The sequence below is a fragment of the Mirounga leonina genome, unplaced genomic scaffold (genome assembly GCF_011800145.1).
Source record: "Mirounga leonina isolate KUSES-001 unplaced genomic scaffold, KU_Mleo_1.0 Mir_173, whole genome shotgun sequence".
Taxonomy (NCBI): domain Eukaryota; kingdom Metazoa; phylum Chordata; class Mammalia; order Carnivora; family Phocidae; genus Mirounga; species Mirounga leonina.
The window spans coordinates 24,604,218-24,623,411 of NW_023270447.1; the positions used below are offsets into that span (position 1 = coordinate 24,604,218).

The 19,194-nt window shown below is 40.4% G+C and overlaps 1 protein-coding gene across 1 annotated transcript in view; it reads left to right on the top strand.

Annotated features, from left to right (window-relative positions):
- The first annotated feature begins 90 nt into the window (after positions 1 to 90).
- LOC118019225 (uricase) overlaps positions 91 to 19,194 on the top strand; it is a 31,146-nt gene continuing 12,042 nt past the window's right edge. Inside the window, exons 1-4 of the mRNA XM_035018159.1 lie at positions 91 to 204; positions 10,127 to 10,345; positions 13,516 to 13,632; positions 13,732 to 13,810. Coding sequence (XP_034874050.1) covers positions 175 to 204; positions 10,127 to 10,345; positions 13,516 to 13,632; positions 13,732 to 13,810 — 445 coding nt within the window. The 5' untranslated portion in view covers positions 91 to 174. The remainder of the gene's footprint in view (positions 205 to 10,126; positions 10,346 to 13,515; positions 13,633 to 13,731; positions 13,811 to 19,194) is intronic.

The following is a 19,194-nucleotide window of genomic DNA, read 5'->3' on the forward strand; positions in this document are numbered from 1 at the left end:
TGGTCCTTTCGTTTCCCAAGAACCCTTGGTGTCCAATTGGTTTTAATGCAATCAGGTAAACATATTGACTGCTCACCCTTCAGGTCAGATAAAAAATGTTAGAAAACATCTGTTTTGCCCAAACTATTCTTTTTCACTCTTGAAACTGAATTTGAAGTTGAAGGCCAAGAGAAAATGGCCCATTACCACAATGACTATAAAAAGGTGAGACCATTCTCTTTTTGGAGGAGGGAAGGGAGTAGACAGGCAAATGAAAAGAATTTCTTAAATTGACTCAATTATTAAAGATGCTATCATAAAAAGTAGCACTTTACCCTCTGTCTGGAAATCATTATGGCTCTGATCTGTCCCTCTGAATATGGATCTAGATGAGTCACTTAGGAGCCCAGACCAAACTGGAATCTTGCAACTCTGGCTGAGTTGGAGTTTTTCAGGACTCAAGGTTCATGGGAAAGTGAGGGGTTAGGGATCTATTTCTCTAAAGACAGAGTTTTGTGAAGGATGTTTGGACCACCCACCCACATTTTCCTGTGGTGCTTGCAAAAGGGGCAGAATTCTGGGCTTCAGTGCAGACCTGCTAACTCAGAATTCTTCCACTTCGGCTTGGGAATCTGCATTTTTTTTTTAAAGATTTTATTTATTTATTTGAGAGAGAGAGAGAGAATGAGAGAGAGAGAGCACATGAGAGGGGGGAGGGTCAGAGGGAGAAGCAGACTCCTCGCTGAGCAGGGAGCCCGATGCGGGACTTGATCCCGGGACTCCAGGATCATGACCTGAGCCGAAGGCAGCCGCTTAACCGACTGAGCCACCCAGGCGCCCTGCACTTTTTTTTTTTAACAAGGTTTGTGGTGATGCTAGTACACCCTAAACTTTGAGGCTCGCTGCCCTGAGCCAAGGCTGTGCTGTATCTGATAGGTTTGCAACCTATCAACTTGGTAAATAATAAAAAAAAAAATTCGCATCATTTCTCTGTGGGTATCATTTTGTTTTATGTATGTTTTTATTGCATTAAAAAAAAGGATTTCAGCAACTGTAAACTTTTCATCGAGTTTTAAAAATTTCATAGCATGAAATTTATTTTTCTAAGTTAAAATAAAATAAAATTAATTTTATCTTATGATAGCTTTTGTATAAAGGTAATAGCTGAGTACCTTAGGCTTAAGATTCATTGATGCATTTAGAGAATATAAGCAACTTGTTTTCAGTTATGTAGGCTAAGGAACGTTTGTTGAATAGGATATAAAATAATTCCTGTTTTCTCCTCATTAGATGCTTAGCACAGGGCCTGGCCAAAAGTAAATGATCCACAAATGTTAGCTAAGATTATTTTTACTACAACCTGAGCCCTTCCTGCGGTTGGGCCGGGGGACATCTGTATTAGGATGCTATTTGCTAAATCCACTTTTGTTTCAAGGCCTGGAAAAATGCTGTTAGGTTACTTTCTTTCAGATATAACTTTCAGTTAAGCTTTCTTATCTCCAGTTGTTGCTGACTTGATCATGCTGATTGTCAGTCTGACTTTTCTTATGCAATCACTAGGTATCAAACCCTGTACTGGACATTGAGGGGCTCCAGAGATGTCAACATTACCCTAAAGACTAGATTCCAGTGTGTCCTGGTTTTTGCTAAAAACAGTGAAGTAATGTGAAAGGAAACTGAATTTGGTGGATGGAGAAAATGCAAACTGAATAGAATGGTTTTCACAATATCTACTTTTGAAGCCCAAGTAGTAGAAGGTGACAAAAATACCACAGATCCTTCACAGTACAATTACCTCTAAAAACAGTAGAAAACCCCTTCATTATAATTTAGCCGAGTATAGTGAACAAGGTAGAGTTCTTCACTTGGTCATGGGCTTCTTAGTTCATAGTTGGAAGTTTGCATTCATTCATCCAGTAATTCTGGAAGATCTCAGTCCTGATCTCCTTGAAATTGTGCCTCTTCCACTTTCGCTCTGTCATATCATCCTAGTGCATTTTATGTCTCTTGCATATACTCTGTCTCCTGTGTGTCTGTATTAATCCCGATTCTTTCTTTGGATCTATCTTCCAGTTCTCATATTCTCTCTTAGGCAACATTATTCTGTTACTTAATCTATCTCTTCCAAATAACTAATTATATTTCTTTAGTTGTGTTTAATCTGTTTCTTAATGCACCTAGTAATGCATTTCTAGAGGTTCTATTGTTTTTTTTTTTTCAAAATATTTTTCAAAATTTTCAGATTTACTTGGTCTTTTTTATGGTCTCTTGTTTTTTGCTCAAGAGAAGATACACTCTATCTCAAGAAAGAGATATGCTCAGTTCTTTTTTTATTTCTGTAAAAATATTAAATATGTTATTTTATATTTTGTGTTTGATAATTCCAATATCTGAAGTCTTTGCTGTTTGTTGTTTCTGCAACTCTCTCTCATGATACCTCGCTACCCTGTGTGCTTTTTTTATTTTCAGCTGTGAGTCCATATTCTTTGAAGCCTTATCTGTGAAAATTTCTTGAGATTGAGATAAACTTGGATTTCTCCAGACCCTGGCCTATGCTGGCTTCACTGAAATTTGGTCATCCTTTGAGGACTTCTGGAAGTCAGGCTGCTGGCTTTATTTTTTTTTATTTTCAGTAGCTTTTGAGGTATGATTTACATGCCAGAAAATTTATCTGTTTAGGTTTAATTTAGTGTTCAAACTTTTACAAGACTGTTGATGTCCTGAGTAAAATCTAGAATGTGACAGACTGAAGGAAAAAGTTGATATCCTTATTGTGGGAGGAAGAGGGGGACTGGAATTATTTTGATGAAAATTGATGAGACAAGCAACGTGATACAGGTATTTGTGAAACAAAGAATTATTTATGAAAAATGTTGTTAAAGGAAAACATAAGTAGAATTAATGGAAGAAGGCCAGAAAATGTTATTTTGTCAATTCCTATTCATCATTCATAGCTTTGTGGATGCCAGGCCCTCCTGGAAGCATCCTTGATCTCCCTCAATCTGGCTTAGGTATCCCAGGGTTCACTGTATTTTTTTCAGTGGGAGTAATTATCACAATGTGTTCTAATTACTTGGTTATGTTTCTGAGCCTTCTTCTCAAAAGCAGGGGTCCTCAAGCCAAATCTGGCCCACTGCCTGTTTTTGTAAATAAAGTTTTATTAGAACACAGCAACATCCATTCATTTATGTATTATGTATAACTATTTACACTGTGATGGCAGAGCTGAGTAGTTGCAACAGAGACTATATGGTCTGCAAAGCCTAAAATATGAACTTTTTGATTTTTTACTGAAAAGGTTTGTTCTAGTGTGAAGTGTATAAACTTCTAATGTATAATCTCTATCAGGGCAGAACAATGCCTGCCTGGTTTGCTATTGTATATCTAGCACTTACCCTGGTGCTTATCACCTAGAAGGAGCTAAAGAAATATAGATGAATGAATGGGTTGAATGAAAACGATTTCAGAGGTTTCTATTCTGGGGTTATGTGGAATTTATAATGAATTAAATCTAAACAGATAAATAAAAATGAGTATGCAGGCAAAATCCAATTTTAAAGAACTTATAATGTTATGTCAAAAAGGCAGCTGGGTATAGTGAAAACAATCAGGCAGGCCTGGGTTCCATGCCTGGCTCTGCCTCTCAAAAGTCTTGTGGTTTTTGGGGCACCTGGGTGGCTCAGTTGGTTGAGCATCTGCCTTCGGCTCAGGTTGTGATCCCAGGGTCCTGCATCAGGCTCCTTGCTCAGCGGGGAGCCTGCTTCTCCTTCTGCCCCTCCCCCTGCTTGTACTTTCTCTCCCCCTTTCTCCCCCTCTCTCTCTGTGTCAAATAAATAAAAAATCTTAAAAAAAAAAAAAAAAAGCCTTGTGGTTTTGGCTTTTTTTTTTTTTTTTTTAAGATTTTATGTTTAAGTAATCTCCATACCCAACATGGGGCTCGAACTCACAACCCCTAGATCAAGACTTGCGTGCTCCACCAACTGAGCCAGCCAAGCGCCCCCACAACAGCCATGTGGTTTTGACCAAACTATTTAACCTCAACACTGTCAGCTTCCTTCCCTCGAGGTGAGGCTCATGATCTGTGCTTTCAGAGAGTGCTCTCAGGATTCAGTGAGGGGCTGTGTGCACAGCATCTGGCACATGACGAATGCTTATTAAATGCTGGTTCCTTCCCTCCTTGTTTCCTGTTCTTCTGTGACACTGTTACATCTTTATCTTTGCTGATGGACTAAAAACAGTCTTTTGGTGATACGGGTTTAATGACCACAAATAAACCTACATCACTCATGTTTACAGTCGTCCTTGCCCAGATAAAAGTCAATGTTTGACTCAAATGGAGTGCCTGTTACTGAAGACTCGAAGCTGAATTTTCATCCTGCCCCCAAGGGCAATGAGCTTTTCATTCTCCCCTTACTTCACTATTTAAACATCCTAGCCATACACACAGAATCGATCAGAGCAGAGAATTCCCCTGCAATTTAAACCAATGACTTAAGTTCTAGAAAAAAGTGATGGCTTGGACTGGGGTCTCTCTGGGGGTTGATAAGTTCTGCTTGGTCCAGTGTAAGCAGAATACAGCTTTTCAGTCTTAGCAGGGCTCTGTCACGGCCTGGGTCTCCCTGGTAGCCCTATAGCTTTGGGCAGCTCACTTTACATCCCTGATGTAGTTTCTTTTAAAATAGGGATTTTTCCTCTTCAATTGCAGGGGTTTGGGGAGGAATAGATAAGATAATGTAGATTCCAATGAATGGAATTTAAAAAATGGTATAGAAACTCAAGTTTGCATGGCCGTTTCCCTCCGTCTATATCCTTTCTCTCCCTAAAGAGTGGGCTGGCCGTCCAGGGGGGATCAGGACTCTGCCTGTAGTGGGAAAGAGCCTGTTATTCAGGGGCAAATGGGCGGGGTTCTCCTCCTGCCTTCTGTCACCAAGTAATTTTGTGACCTTGGCAGGACACTGAACCCCTAGTATCTCCCTTGGTCAAACTTGGATTAAAAATACCTACTTCACAGGGTCCTGGTAAAGGATCAGAGGGAATAATACATGCCCAGTTCCTGACACAGATGAAACCCTCACTAAATGGTTACTACTGTTGTTTTTATTCTCAAGACTTACACATTTGGAAAGAGGTATCTTTCAGTGTACGCGTTTCAGTGACATTTTCTTCCCACCGAGTTCTTGGAGGTCTCCATCAATTCTTTGTTGTGGCGTTTCCAGCCCCCAATGCTAGAAAGCTGCTGAGGGCCTTGTTCCAGTCCCCAGCCCTAAGGCTACTGGCGCCATGGAGAGGTTGGCAAGAAAATTAGCATTTCCCCTGACATTTAGTGACTGAATTTTCTCTTCCTTAGTAATAGGCGGAAGTTTGAAAATCACTGAGCACCGGTAAATAGAATCTTCGTTAGCTGACAGGTCACCTTCCTTCTACCATATTTATGCATATGACTTGTTAGACTGTTTTTGAAGCATCTGCTTGAAAAATCCCTTTAGAGTCACACTTTGAACATAACTCAGGGCATAGCCCTCCTTGATAGCAAAAATAAGCCACTCTACAGCCTAAAGCAACATGACATTTTCTACTAGATATCAATATTTTCCCATCTGACATTTAGTAGATCCTAGGCAGCCAAAAAAAAAAAAAAAAAGAAAAGAAATGAAAAGAAATACCAGCTGCTTCTAAGGTTATGATTCACCATTATTGTTCTTATCCTTATGTATTGTTAAGATCTGCCAAAGTGATATTAAGATTGTTCAGATGAGTACTCCTTTTTCTCGTATTAGTTCAGCATCTTTCTCTGAAATCTTTTTGTTCATGAATACCCAAGAAAATAGGCAAAGGAAAAACCTGGGCACAGAATTGGAAGAACTTCTCCAGAACATTCCAAAGACAGAAAGAGAGGCCTGTCTCCATGAACAGTTCTTCCATCATGGTGCACTGCAACTGAGTTGATTTTTATACCTGTGTTGGGTCCTAAATAGCTAGCCTTTTTGTATTTGCCTCTGTTATGGAGGGAAGAGATGAGGCTTACAGAAGCTCTTCTAAGACTGAAGAGAAAATGTGAGTTATTTTTAAATTTAAAAAAGGTTTTTTTTTTAAAATCTTTCTTAATTTTTTTTTTAAGATTTTATTTATTTATTTGAGAGAGAGAGAATGAAAGACAGAGAGCATGAGAGGGAGGAGGGTCAGAGGGAGAAGCAGACTCCCCGCCGAGCAGGGAGCCCGATGCGGGACTCGATCCCGGGACTCCAGGATCGTGACCTGAGCCGAAGGCAGTCGCTTAACCAACTGAGCCACCCAGGCGCCCCCTTTCTTAATATTTTCTACCTCAAATCCAACCACTGGGCCTTCTAGGGTTAACAGACTCCAGGCTAAGGACCCCTAGACCTGTAGTGACGGCCTTCATCATTTTCAGTATGGTCTGCAAATAAGAGAATGCTCACTATCTCATTACAGAAGTGAAAAATAAGATTAATTTACAATCTCAGAGAGTTCTTTCCAACATTACTTGCAGGTAAGTAATGATTTCTATCCTCTTATCTTTCAAGACATGTCTAAGAAATGGGGATTTTCCTTGTGTAGAGCCAGGTAAAAATTTACTCGGTCTGATGTTTCATCCAGAGTATTACTCTAGGAAATTGAGTTTCCTTTTGTAACTTTGTTTCCTGAAGTCACACAAGCCTGAGGAAGCCACACAACCAAAGTATGAAGGCAGAAGTAGGCCTTGTCATAGCAGCAGTCTTTCTGGATTGGCATGTAATCTGGGTATTTATCTTTAACAGTAATTGGAACTCTTTGATATAAAATTTGACATGTAGTTATTATTTATCAATGATAATTATGGCTAACATTTATTGAACACTCACTATTTGCCAGGCCCTTTTCTGAGTGCTTTGTGGTTTTTCCCACAGAATCCTCACAGCAGTCCTGAGAGGTGGGCACTACCATTATTCCCATTCTATAGATGGGAGAAATTCGCCTCCACGTGCAGAGCTAATAGGTGGCAGAACAAAGGTTCACCCCCTATGCTGCCTGATTCCAGAGCCCAGAGCCCATCCTCTCAGCCACCTGCCCACCCTCCACATGACAGCCACCTTCCTATCTTCTTGTGCAGTTATCTTGGACACAGATCTCCGCACCACACTGTGCTTTCTACACCATAGGGTTCTGGCACCTATTTTTGATTTCTCTGCCTGCAGAACTGGGGGAAGTCTTACTGAGGAGAACAGCCTCATTTCTGGTCTGGACCCGTTATCCGTTCTGTCAGGTCCTGCCGAGAGACTCTCGGGCATCCCACACCTCTGTTGTTCCATTCTGCTCCGTCCTCAGATGGTTATGTCCTTTTTGTTCTCACTTATTACCCAGTAAATGTGATTACTCAAGCTTTGCTCTGGTGCCAAGGCCTGGTCGGGGGCTTGCTGAGGAAGGCTGACCTCTCCTGCACGTGTCATGCAGGAACTCCATGATGGCTGCGCTGTGTGGAGTGCTCGGTCTTATTAGCAACGTGAGCACTTTGTGCTGCGTCCCTGACTCTCTCTACACTCAGTTCTGCCCTTCCCAGGCCTTTTTTCTCCAGTCGGCTGTGCCTGTGATCTCTGGGCTGTGGCGATCAGAGAGCTGATGGTGCCTTCCCCACTTTCCCAGGAAGAGGAACTTCCTGCTCAGGGTTTGAGCTGACATGGCGATTCTGTATTGAAATCTTTGGGGTATTTTCATTAACTATTCCATGTCACCACACAAGAAGTGGAGGTGATGGTGCACCATTCATTCAGCCATGCCATATTTGTTAAGCACCTATTTATGTACTAGGCACTGCGCTGAGCACTGGGGTTGCCATGATGACTAAGATAGAATGGTTCCTGCTTCCATAGTCGCCCATTTTTTAACAAATCAGACATATGATGAGGCAATTGCAACATAATTTGATAAAGGCTCTGCTAAGGCAGTAACTCTTTCCAGAGCACATAGAAGAGGTACCTACTCCAGCCCTGAAAAAGTGGCATCTGAGACCTGAAGGGTGACTAGAAGAAGTTCGGCAGGTGAAGGGGTTGGTAGTTGGGCGGAAGGAAGAGAAAAGGTGCCCAAGGAAGAAGGAATAGCATATTCAAAGGCCTACAGGCAGAGAAAGCATGCAGAGCCTGGGCAAGCCCAATGAGCTCAGGAGAGCTGAAGCAGAGTTTAAATAGGCTGTGGCAAGACAGGCAGTTGGAGAGGTGAGTGGGGTTGGGGACCTAAAGGGTGGCTGTCATTGAATCTTTCTGTGTATCATGTAGGAACCACTTGCTTTCGCAGACTGAGCTACTGTAGCTTGGGTATTTAGTGGCAGGGCGTAGGACTGAGGGGTCACATTTGTTGAGTTCTGCTGTGTCTTGCAGCTGATGGACGATCTTGGAGACCTTTGGTTCTGGCCCCTCATCCATGCCATCCAGGGGCCCCAGGCCAGCCAAGTGCCTCCCTCCCCCTGGTGGAATCCCTGTGGCTCAAAAGTCACGTCAGAGTCTTCCTCCAACTGCCGCCGGCAGTGCTCTCTCCTCTAAAAACTGGTGTCTTCACTCAAAGTCCCTCTTGCCATCCCTGCCACTGCTGTGCCCGCAGCCGGGCCTGACGGGGCCACTGTAGTTGGGGTGGCCCTCACGGCTCCGCGAGGTACTAGGAACTGAGCCGGGATGTTCACACTCACCAGCAACTCCTACAAGTAGGGTGGTTATCTCCGTTTGTACAGCCGGGGAAACTGAGGGCTCAGAGCCAACAAATTATTTGTTGCAACCACAGAGCTATAAATGGCAAGACGGAATTTGGACCTGGTCTGATTCCAAAGCCCCTGCAACCACAAGCGGTGACTCTTTCCTTGTCCGTATTATCATTCTTATTAAGATCCTTTAAGTGCGCTCTTTGCGTTGTCTTATTGATCCTGTTCTTGAAGATGAGTCCCTCCAAAACTGGGTCAGAGGCTTTTGAGGGACCTCTCCAAGAGTCGTCCCTTGAATCAGCAGCATGTCCTAGCAGGCTCTGTCCCTGAGATTTAAGCCCGCCTCTCACACTTCACGATTCCTCCCCGGGGACCTGGTGATGCTTTACGTAAGCAGAGTTTGGGGCCGCTGTCAGCAGATTGCCTGTGTGCCATTAGCAGGGGAGGTTCCTTTGTGACCCTCCCCAGACTCCCACTGCATGTTGTTTCTGATTTACTTTTATTTTTGTCACTTTGCTTTCATTACCATTTTAATGTTCAATTTTGACGCTAACTAAAATAGGGTTTTCTGCCCCTCTGCTCCCTCCTGTTTCTTCTCTCAAACACCAGTAAAACCCAGGGACGACTCTTCTGAATCCTAGCAGTGGGGATGGATGCATTCGCTAGCGAGAGCTCCGGCTCCAGATAAGGCTACTAAACAATCAGTCACCAGGCTTTTATTAAGTGTCTCTTTGCTAAAAGCATAGCTGTCCCTGCAGCCAGATGGCCCTGGCTTTGCCCTCCTGAAGGTAATCTGGACCCTGTCACTAATTACTCTTCTTCCCAGCAGCAAGTAGAAGAAGCAATTTTCAAATTGTTTTTATTGATCACACGGCATTTTCTCCGGAATATCAGTCAGTATAAAAAAGAGGATATAATTATTTTCAGTTAACATAGTCAAAACATGTTAATAGAGGAAGGGCAGTCTACATAGTGGTTCAGAGGACAAAATCTGGAGTCAACAGATCTGAGTAGGAATCCTTGGCTCTATCCTTCACTAGCTATGTGGAGTACAGCAGGTCACTTAAACTCTTTGAACCTCAGTTTCTCCCTCTGTAAAATGGGAGTAATACGAGTTTATAGAGCAGTTACTAGGATTAAGTTAGCAGGAATTAAATAAAACAGAGTAAATAGTTCGGTCCAGGAGACACTGTTATTGTTATCATTAGTTATTGTGATCAAGAACGCCCTCTACCTGTCTGTCTTCAGGCTAGCTGGATATATTTTCAACTGTTTCTCGTAATTCTCTTTTCTCCGTTAAAGTTCCCATTTTTCTTCAAAGGTCGGATATAGTCTTGCTTTCATGAATACTCTTAACTCTCACCTTTTATAATTATGTGATTCAATCAAGGCTTGAAGAGCTTGGAGTTGACTTTTTGCTTTCGTTTAGGTTTCTTTAATAAGAGGACTGTGTTTTTGTTGTAGAATGATGAGGTGGAGTTCGTCCGAACTGGCTATGGGAAGGATATGGTAAGAGTTCTTCATATTCAGCGAGATGGAAAATACCACAACATTAAAGAAGTGGCAACTTCAGTGCAACTTACTCTGAGCTCCAAAAAAGATTACGTGCATGGAGATAATTCAGACATCATCCCCACAGACACCATCAAGAACACGGTTCATGTCTTGGCAAAGTTTAAAGGGGTAGGTGTCACTCTTCTTAGACGCTGCCTCTCTTGATGCAGAACTCATTGTACTATATAACTTGAGGGTATTATTTGCTTGCTGCAAGTTCCCTTTATTTTTTTAATCCTATTTTTACATTTAAGCCACTAATTTTTAAAATTTCTATTCTAAAATTCTCAGCCTTACAGAAAAGCTTTTTTTTTTCTTTTTTCTTTTTCTTCATCTTAACCTCACTTCTCTTTTTTGGTTCTCAACTTACTACATCTTTTAGGAAGAGAATCCTACCTGACAAATTTACATGTTCTCTCTTAATTAGGATCATTGGCAAATCAAGGTCCCGGAGAATTTCAGAAGAGGATTTTATACATTTTTGTCATACATTTCTTTGATTCCTCTAGCTAATTTAGAATGGTGTACATTTATAGAAAAAAGTACCATTTCTCTTCCTGGTGTTACTACAGAAGAGAATCTTGAGTATAAGATATATTTTGAAATATATCTGCCCAACTTTTAATGTCTTCCTAATTTTCCCAACTCCATGACCACTTAGTATCTGTATATTGTGGTAAGTGTACTCTTCAAAAGGGTCTTAGAGCTGATAGAATCTGCTATTTTAACACTTCATCTTCTACTTTCTTTAAGTGTGAGTGAAGCTGTGTTGGAGCACTAGCAGATTTCTGGGCAACTCAAGATAATTTCTCTCTCTCTCTCTCTTTTTTTTTTTGCACAGCATGCAGATGTTATTTATTTATTTATTTATTTATTTATTTATTTATTTATTTATATTTTATTATGTTATGTTAATCACCATACATTACATCATTAGTTTTTGATGTAGTGTTCCATGATTCATTGTTTGCATATAACACCCAGTGCTCCATGCAGAATGTGCCCTCCTCAATACCCACCACCAGGCTAACCCATCCCCCACCCCCCTCCCCTCTAGAACCCTCAGTTTGTTTCTTGGAGTCCATAGTCTCTCATGGTTCGTCTCCCCCTCTGATTTCCCCTCTTCATTTTTGCCTTCCTACTATCTTCTTTTTTTTTTTTTAACATATAATGTATTATTTGTTTCAGGGGTACAGGTCTGTGATTCATCAGTCTTGCACAATTCACAGTGCTCACCATAGCACATACCCTCCCATTGTCTATCACCCAGCCACCCCATCCCTCCAACCCCCCACCACTCCAGCAACACTCAGTTTGTTTCCTGAGATTAAGAATTCCTCATATCAGTGAGATCATATGATACATGTCTTTCTCTGATTGATTTATTTCGCTCAGCAAGATAATTTTCCTATTTGCTAAGAAGTCTAAAACTGGAAAACTGGAAAACTTCTGTTCTCATGCTTTTGCATGAATCCACACTCAGAATGCATGAAACGAGCAGATTAATTGAAATATAATTTCTGCAAGGCCTTCCTCCCTGCTGAACCTTTCTCTTGCTAATCAGAGTGGCCCAGCAAGCATAAACATGGCTATGGACACAAACAATGAATCACGGAGCACTACATCAAAAACTAATGATGTACTGCATGGTGACTAACATAACATAATAAAAAAAAAACAAACATGACTATGGACAAAGGCAGTGCTCTCTTGAAAAATTAAATTGAAAATAGGCTTTCTTCCTGAGCTATAGAAGAGGGCCAGGTAACACAGATGCCTGTATTTCCTGCACTGTGTGAGAGATGCAGAAAAGTGATGGAATGGACCTGGATATTAAAAACAGCTAGAATTTATTCATTCTATATAGAATGACCATATAATTTCTTATCCAAACCAAGACACTTTTCTCTTTTGATTTTTTTTTAAATTGAGGTATAATTGGCATAAAACTTTATATTAGTTTCAAGTGTACCACATAATGATTTGATAGTTGTATATATGGTGAAATAAATGTTTATTTCTTGAGATGAGAACTTTTAAGATTTATTCTCTTAGCTACTTTCAAATAGGCAATACAGTATTATTAACTGTATTTGCTGTGCTGTTCATTATATCCCCATGACTTACTTATTTTATAACTGGAAGGTTGTACTTTTTGACTCTCTTCACCCATTTTGCTCACCCCCTCTCCCCTGGCAAACAGGATTCTGTTATCTATATCTATGAGCTTGATTTTTTTCTGTTTGTTTTTGTTTTGTTTAGATTCCACATATAAGTGAGAACATATGGTATTTGTTTTTTCCTGACTTATTTCACTTAGCATAATGCCATCAAGGTTCATCTATGATCTATGTTATCACAAATACAAAGATTTCATTTTTTACAGCTGAATAATATTCTATTATATATATATAAAATATACACCATATATATACCATACAAATATGGTATAAATAATAAATATAAACCATAAATATAAATAAATAAATATATATGTATATACACACCACATTTTCTTTATCCATTTATCCACTGATGGACACTTAAATTGTTTCCATATTTTAGCTATTGGAAATAATGCTGCAATGAGCATACATCTTTTTGAGTTAGTATTTTTGTTTTCTAAACTAGGACACTCCTGAGAGTGAAATAAGATGCTAAAGAGGCATAAAACAGAACTATTCTGGGGAAACCTATACAAATAGTCCACCTTAGGCGCAGACATAAATCGTCTGTAGACTGTGCTAAGACCATAACCCATTGTCTAAAGATTATTACGAAGAATTTGTATGAAAGTAGGGAGCTGCTTTATGGGGTGGAGAGCTGGGGATGGTCCATAGAAGGCCTGTTTGCAAAGCAAAAAAGCAGAAGTGGTCCTACATTAATGTTTTTCCTTGGGAGACTGGGAGGCCCATTGGCCAATGTCATAAAGACACCAGAGCGTTTTGGAGTATACCGTGGTACTGTAGTTGGTGTGGGTGATGACTGAGCTCACCGTAAGGAGAATCTAAATGTTAAGTTTCATTTTGCTCATCCACTGACACATTTCTTCCTGCAAAACAGGTTTCTTTTAAAAACAGGATAGTCTCACCTGGTAATGGTGATCTATTAACTACATTTAGGAGACCTTGTGAAAAATCGAGATAAGGACCAATTCACCTCTCCAGAGTCTTTCAAAATCTATATTTCTCTGATTCTAAAAAACATTTGAACAGGGAAGAGAACTCCATGGGTATTTAAAAATTATTTTTAAATGAGGCAGTTGTTTCTGGTCACTAGCATTTTGTTTCCTTTTACAGATCAAAAGCATAGAAACTTTTGCAATGAACATCTGTGAGCATTTTCTTTCTTCTTTCAACCATGTCATCCGAGCTCAAGTCTATGTGGAAGAAGTCCCTTGGAAGCGTTTTGAAAAGGTTACCTCAGTTATTTGTGCTCTCAGCTTAATTAAAGAAATTGGCTTTATGACATATGCTGAAATTTTACTGGAAACAATTTTTTTTTCTAATTTTCAGAATGGAGTTAAGCATGTCCATGCATTTATTCACACTCCCACTGGAACGCACTTCTGTGAGGTTGAACAGATGAGGGCTGGTGAGAAAATATTTTTCATGTTTTGATTCTGCAATAGCAATTTCAGTATTTTATTCTTCTAAACAATTCTGTTTATTAGCATTGAGGAAAACTGTAGAGAATTTTGAAGGCATTTAAATCTGAGATGGAAATGAGCATTGTGACTCTGGAGTACATTTTAAAACTATCTACTTTTTATCCTAGTGTAAAAATGAAGTAATACATTTTGCAACAAATCTAGGGGTTGAATGAAGTAGATCATTTTTATCACCTGATTCTGAGGTGAGGGAAAAAAAAGGTCCAGACTGACAAAACCCCAAATCTCTGAATTTTCTGGCCAGTACTTTTTGTACCACACCATGCTATAATTATAACAATCTTTATAGGAAAGAGCCAGTAAATAACAATCGAGTTTCCCTGACATTTTATTTTCATAATGAGACCACTGATATTATCATAATTACTATAGAATGAACCGCATTTAAATAGCAATGACAATTATATCATTCTTTCTATTTACAAAGAAATTTAAAACTTAACTGAGGAACATAATTACAATATGGACCTTGTTAGTACTGATGATTGAACTTAGCAAATGTCAAAATTCCCAAAGCTTGTCTCCCACTGCTTGATTGAGATGGTCAGAGCAGAGTTTAATAATTGGCTATGAGTTAGAGTAGAGGACCTCCAAGAACCATGGAGCCAAACGTGGTAGATAGGTCTCTATCTTAATAAAAAATAAACTTTCGGGGCACCTGAGTGGCTCAGTCGTTAGGCGTCTGCCTTCGGCTCAGGTCATGATCCCGGGGTCCTGGGATCGAGCCCCGCATCGGGCTCCCTGCTCCGCGGGAAGCCTGCTTCTCCCTCTCCCACTCCCCCTGCCTGTGTTCCTGCTCTCACTATCTCTCTCTCTGTCAAATAAATAAATAAAATCTTAAAAAAAAAAAAACTTCATGATCATCATAAATTGAGAACATGAACTCTGAACTTTCTCCCTTTTCAATTATTCTTCGCTTTCGTCTCCTCTCCCTTTTCTCTCCTCTCCTCTCCTCTCCTTCCCTTCCTTTCCTTTGCTGTATCTCCTTCTCTTTCTTCTCTAGCTCTCTTCAGTAAGAATTGGAGGTAGCATCTCAGAAATGTCAGAAATATTATAAAGTTAATAAAATATAAGTCCCGTTGGAGTTCTATTGGATAACACCTTCCCTTAGAAAGTTCTATTGTATTAGCTGTGATTTAATAATTTTCGCTATCTGTATTAAATTCCAGGAACAGCCAGAGCCTTCTCAGTGTTTAATTAACAGTTGTGTAATTATTGTCCTATAAAGGAGACTGAATAACTAGTTGTTAAATTAAGTTGAAAAGATAATGATTTTTTAATCCCCCAAATGCTTAGCCATGTGACATATTGACTTGCTGACTGAGCTATGAGTTAGTTGAAATGTAACTTTCTTTCCTTCCTTCCTTCCTTTCTTCCTTCCTTCCTCCCTCCCTCCCTCCATTCCATTCTTCCTTCCTTCCTTCCTTCCTTCCTTCCTTCTTTCCTTTTGTATGTGATTTTGGGAGAGAAAGAGAAAGAAATGTTTCCTGCCTCCCCAAGCCAGTGTTTTCTTACCCAGACCACACTGACTAGCCTCATAAAATTATAAACTCTGAACTGGCATTGTCCAGCAGAAATATAATGCAAGCTACATACGTAATATTAAAATTTTCTAGTAGTCACATTAGAAAAGAAAAAAGAAATTAATTTTAATAATATATTTTATTTAATCCAATATATCCACAGTGCCCCTTATATATGTTATAAATATCAATTACTAATGAAATATTTCACATTCTTTTTAAAAACTTAAGTCTTTGAAATCCTGTGTGTATTTTATATTTACAGGCCATCGCAGTTCACACTTCCCATATTCCAAGTGCTTAAGAGCCACGTGGGGCTAGCAGCTACCATATTGATTAGCACAGCTCTAAACCAAATCATAAGTGATTTTGCAATATTTAGAATATCCCTCTTTTGACTTTCAAGTATGTAAAATAATAGTAGGGGCTAGAATTAGATTTGGGGAGAGCTAACTAAAAAATGAGAACATGACTGAAATATGCTTATGTCATTCATTGAAATACTATTCATTCAACAATTGGATTTTGAGGACTTTTTATGTATCCTAGGGCTGTAAATTCAGAGGTGAAAAAGACATTGCTTGGCTCTAGTGAGTTTATAGTAGATGAATAGCAGGAGATAGACTTATAGAAAGATTTATTGCAATATCAGGGGCTAAAAATCACAATGAAGGAATCAAAGTTATGCGAGGGAGGCAAAGAGGTGCAAAAACCTAACTCTTCCCAGGGTAGTCTGGAAGGCTTGACAGGGGAGGAGGAAATATTCCAATTGACTTTTGAAAAATGATTCAGGATGTGCTGGGCATAGAAGGGGAAAGAAAATCACAGGTGGGAGAAATAGAATGTACGTGGGTAGGACCTATGCAGGAGTGGAAGAGGAAAACTAAAATATCTTGGACATCTGCCTTCTGCTGACCACCATCCTGGGCAAGTAATTTTTGTTTAAAGGGCAAAGCATTTGAGGAATAGTAGCAAGTTTAAAGGGTCTAGTTCTTAGAATGTAAAGAGCTGAGATGAAAATCAAGAGATTGATTTGGGCTGGATTTGGAAGGGCCTCGTGTAGCATGCCAGCAAGACTGGTCAAATTGGAGGCAGTTGTGCATGGTGGTAAAGCCATAGCTGTTGGAATCCAACTACACTGTATTTGAATCTGAGCTCCACTACTTAATAGCTTTGTGACTATGAGAAAGTTACTCATGCTGCCTCATTGGTTTTCATTTGTGAGATGATGATAACAGTGTTCACCTGAATGGCCCAGAGAATTAAAGAAGATAAATATTAATATAAAGCATTTTAGCACAGTACCTGGCACATAGGAAACACTCCTTAAATGAAAGCTACTAGTATTATTATTTAGGATGGCCATAGAGACCCAGGAAAGGTCTTTGTGTGTGTGTGCATGTGTGTACCATTCAGTAATTCTGACCAAGGTTACTGTGCACTGCCTGGAGGAAACAGGCAGTAGTGAGAAATTTGGGACCTTGTTGCAGAGATGGAGAAATGATGGAGTCGGATCTCAGGCAGTGAGAAGTGGAGATGGAGAGGGCATTATGTGAGGCATTTCTGAAGGGTACTGAATGGGTGTGAGGGGTTGGGTAGGGGTGGAAGGTACAGAGAAGGAGAGGTTAAAGTTGCCCTAAAGCTGGGGGCTCGCAGGAACTGACTGAGGAGAACACATATGATTAAAAAGTGTTCAGGGGGAAGCTGGTGAATGAGACGAATAAGGGATCGAGGTAGATTTGGAGACCATCAACAGACTGACGGTGGGTGATGCTGTGGGCAAGAAGGAGCCATTTCAGGAAAACACTTGAAATGAGAGGAGGAAAGTGAGAGGACTGGGGGAAATTCCCCAATTTATGGGTTGGGCAGTCTGAAAAGTCAGACAGAAGAAAGGACAGAGAGAGAGAAGGAAGATTGGAGAGAGTGGTGTCATGGAATTTAAAGAAAAATACATTTCAAGAAATCAGGGACCATATTGGGATAACAGGATACACAACACACAGGTTCATATATAGTGGCTCCATACAAGAAGCTCACTGCTTTTTGTAAAAGTCCAGTTCAGTATGTGTGTGTGTTCGGGTGATGCTCTGCTCCAGGAAGTTATTCAGGAACCCAGGTTGATGCAACCTTACATTTTTTAATCCTTACTTTTTGGGGTCACCTTGAGAGCAGATCCCCTTACCAGACAACCAGGAGAAGAAAAGAGCTTGGAGGAGCAAAAGGAGGAGGCAAAACCCCTCAAGCATAACACCAGGCCTGAGACTAGCGCACAGCACTTCTACTGGAGAGAACCCAATCACACAGCCACACCCAACTGCAATGGAGGCTGGGAAATGTAGTCTGCCCAGGTACCCAGGAGGAAGAGGAAACAGATTTAGTAAACAGCAAGCAGTGTTTGCCATGGGAAAGTTCAGAAGTTTGGATTGAAAGAAGACTGAAGAATGTGCAGTTTGGCAAATGGGTCACTGGTGACTTCCAAAAGAATATTTTAGCAGGGCCTGGAGGTGCAAATGGAGTGGCCAAGTTTAGGGCTCTGCTGATCATAAGAAGAAAACCGTCTGCTCTTTACACCCTTGTTCTTTCCAGGAATTACCGGAAGCTATCATCAGCCTGAATTCTAGTCACCTGGTTGCTGCAGAATGGAAAAACTAGTCACCATAATAAGGCGAAAGCTTTTTCTTTCTGCGGAAAGCCGCAACACTTCAGGCTACTCCAGTCGTTATGGTGGTGTTCCCAGAAGCCCCAGCTTGACTCATCTAGAGTCCAGCGTCCCTCTGAATATCATGCAGGGCTGGCAGGGATCAGGGTAGGGGAAGAGGGATCTGTTGCCTTAAGTGTATGCAGTATGTGTGTGGACGCGTGTATGAGTATGTGTATTTGCCCGTGTTGTGTACATAAAAATGACATTTGTACTCTGTCCCTCTTTGGAAAATAAGGACCTATGATCTTAGGGTAGCAAAGTTTAATTCTTAATTTGCTTATTATCCAAGAGCTAAAACTGCAGGTATTTTGAGGTAAGTCAATGAACAAGCATTATCATAAGAAATGCCCTTGCATAGGCTTAACTGAAGAAAATAATCAGTATCTAGCCCCGCCCCTCCATACCCCAATTCACATGGCAAAGACTGTTGTTACAAACTTGTAAGTAAGGCTTTTGGTGAGGGGCTAGCTAGTTGGGGAGAATTCTGCCCACTCAAACACATGCACTTAATCACACATTCAGCCATGCAACTCCCAATAGGGACTCTTCCCAGCAGGATATGTAACTAATGGACTGGATTCTTTCTTATCAATTGAACACACACTTATAGAAAGCCTACTGAATCTCGAGCACTATTTTAGGCCCTAGAATTGCTGTAAAACTCCCATTACACTATTTTCCTAGTGGATCTTTGAAAGCTACATCATTAAGTGTGCTTTTACCTGTTTCAAAGTCTATTAGTTACAAGGGAGAATCTGGAAGAGAGAGAGAAATTTGTTCACCCAAAGGGATGACAACTGTTATGTTTGTGACTTGCCAAACTCTGAGAGAAGAGCTAGGCTCTGCACGTGTGATGCAAGTCATTGGTTCAGGCATTCTAAGGAACCTGGATCCTACAAACTCTTTCTCTTATGTGTCTCCCTGAACGACAAGCGTAGCCAAGTCTTGAAGTTGCTGAGATGGTTGAGTCACTAATTTGGACTAAATTGCCCCCCAGACCTCTGCAGTATTTGATTTATAACTCACAACTCTTTAAGAATCAAATTCCTCCCAATCTGACAGTAAGTATAAAAATTCAGCTAAA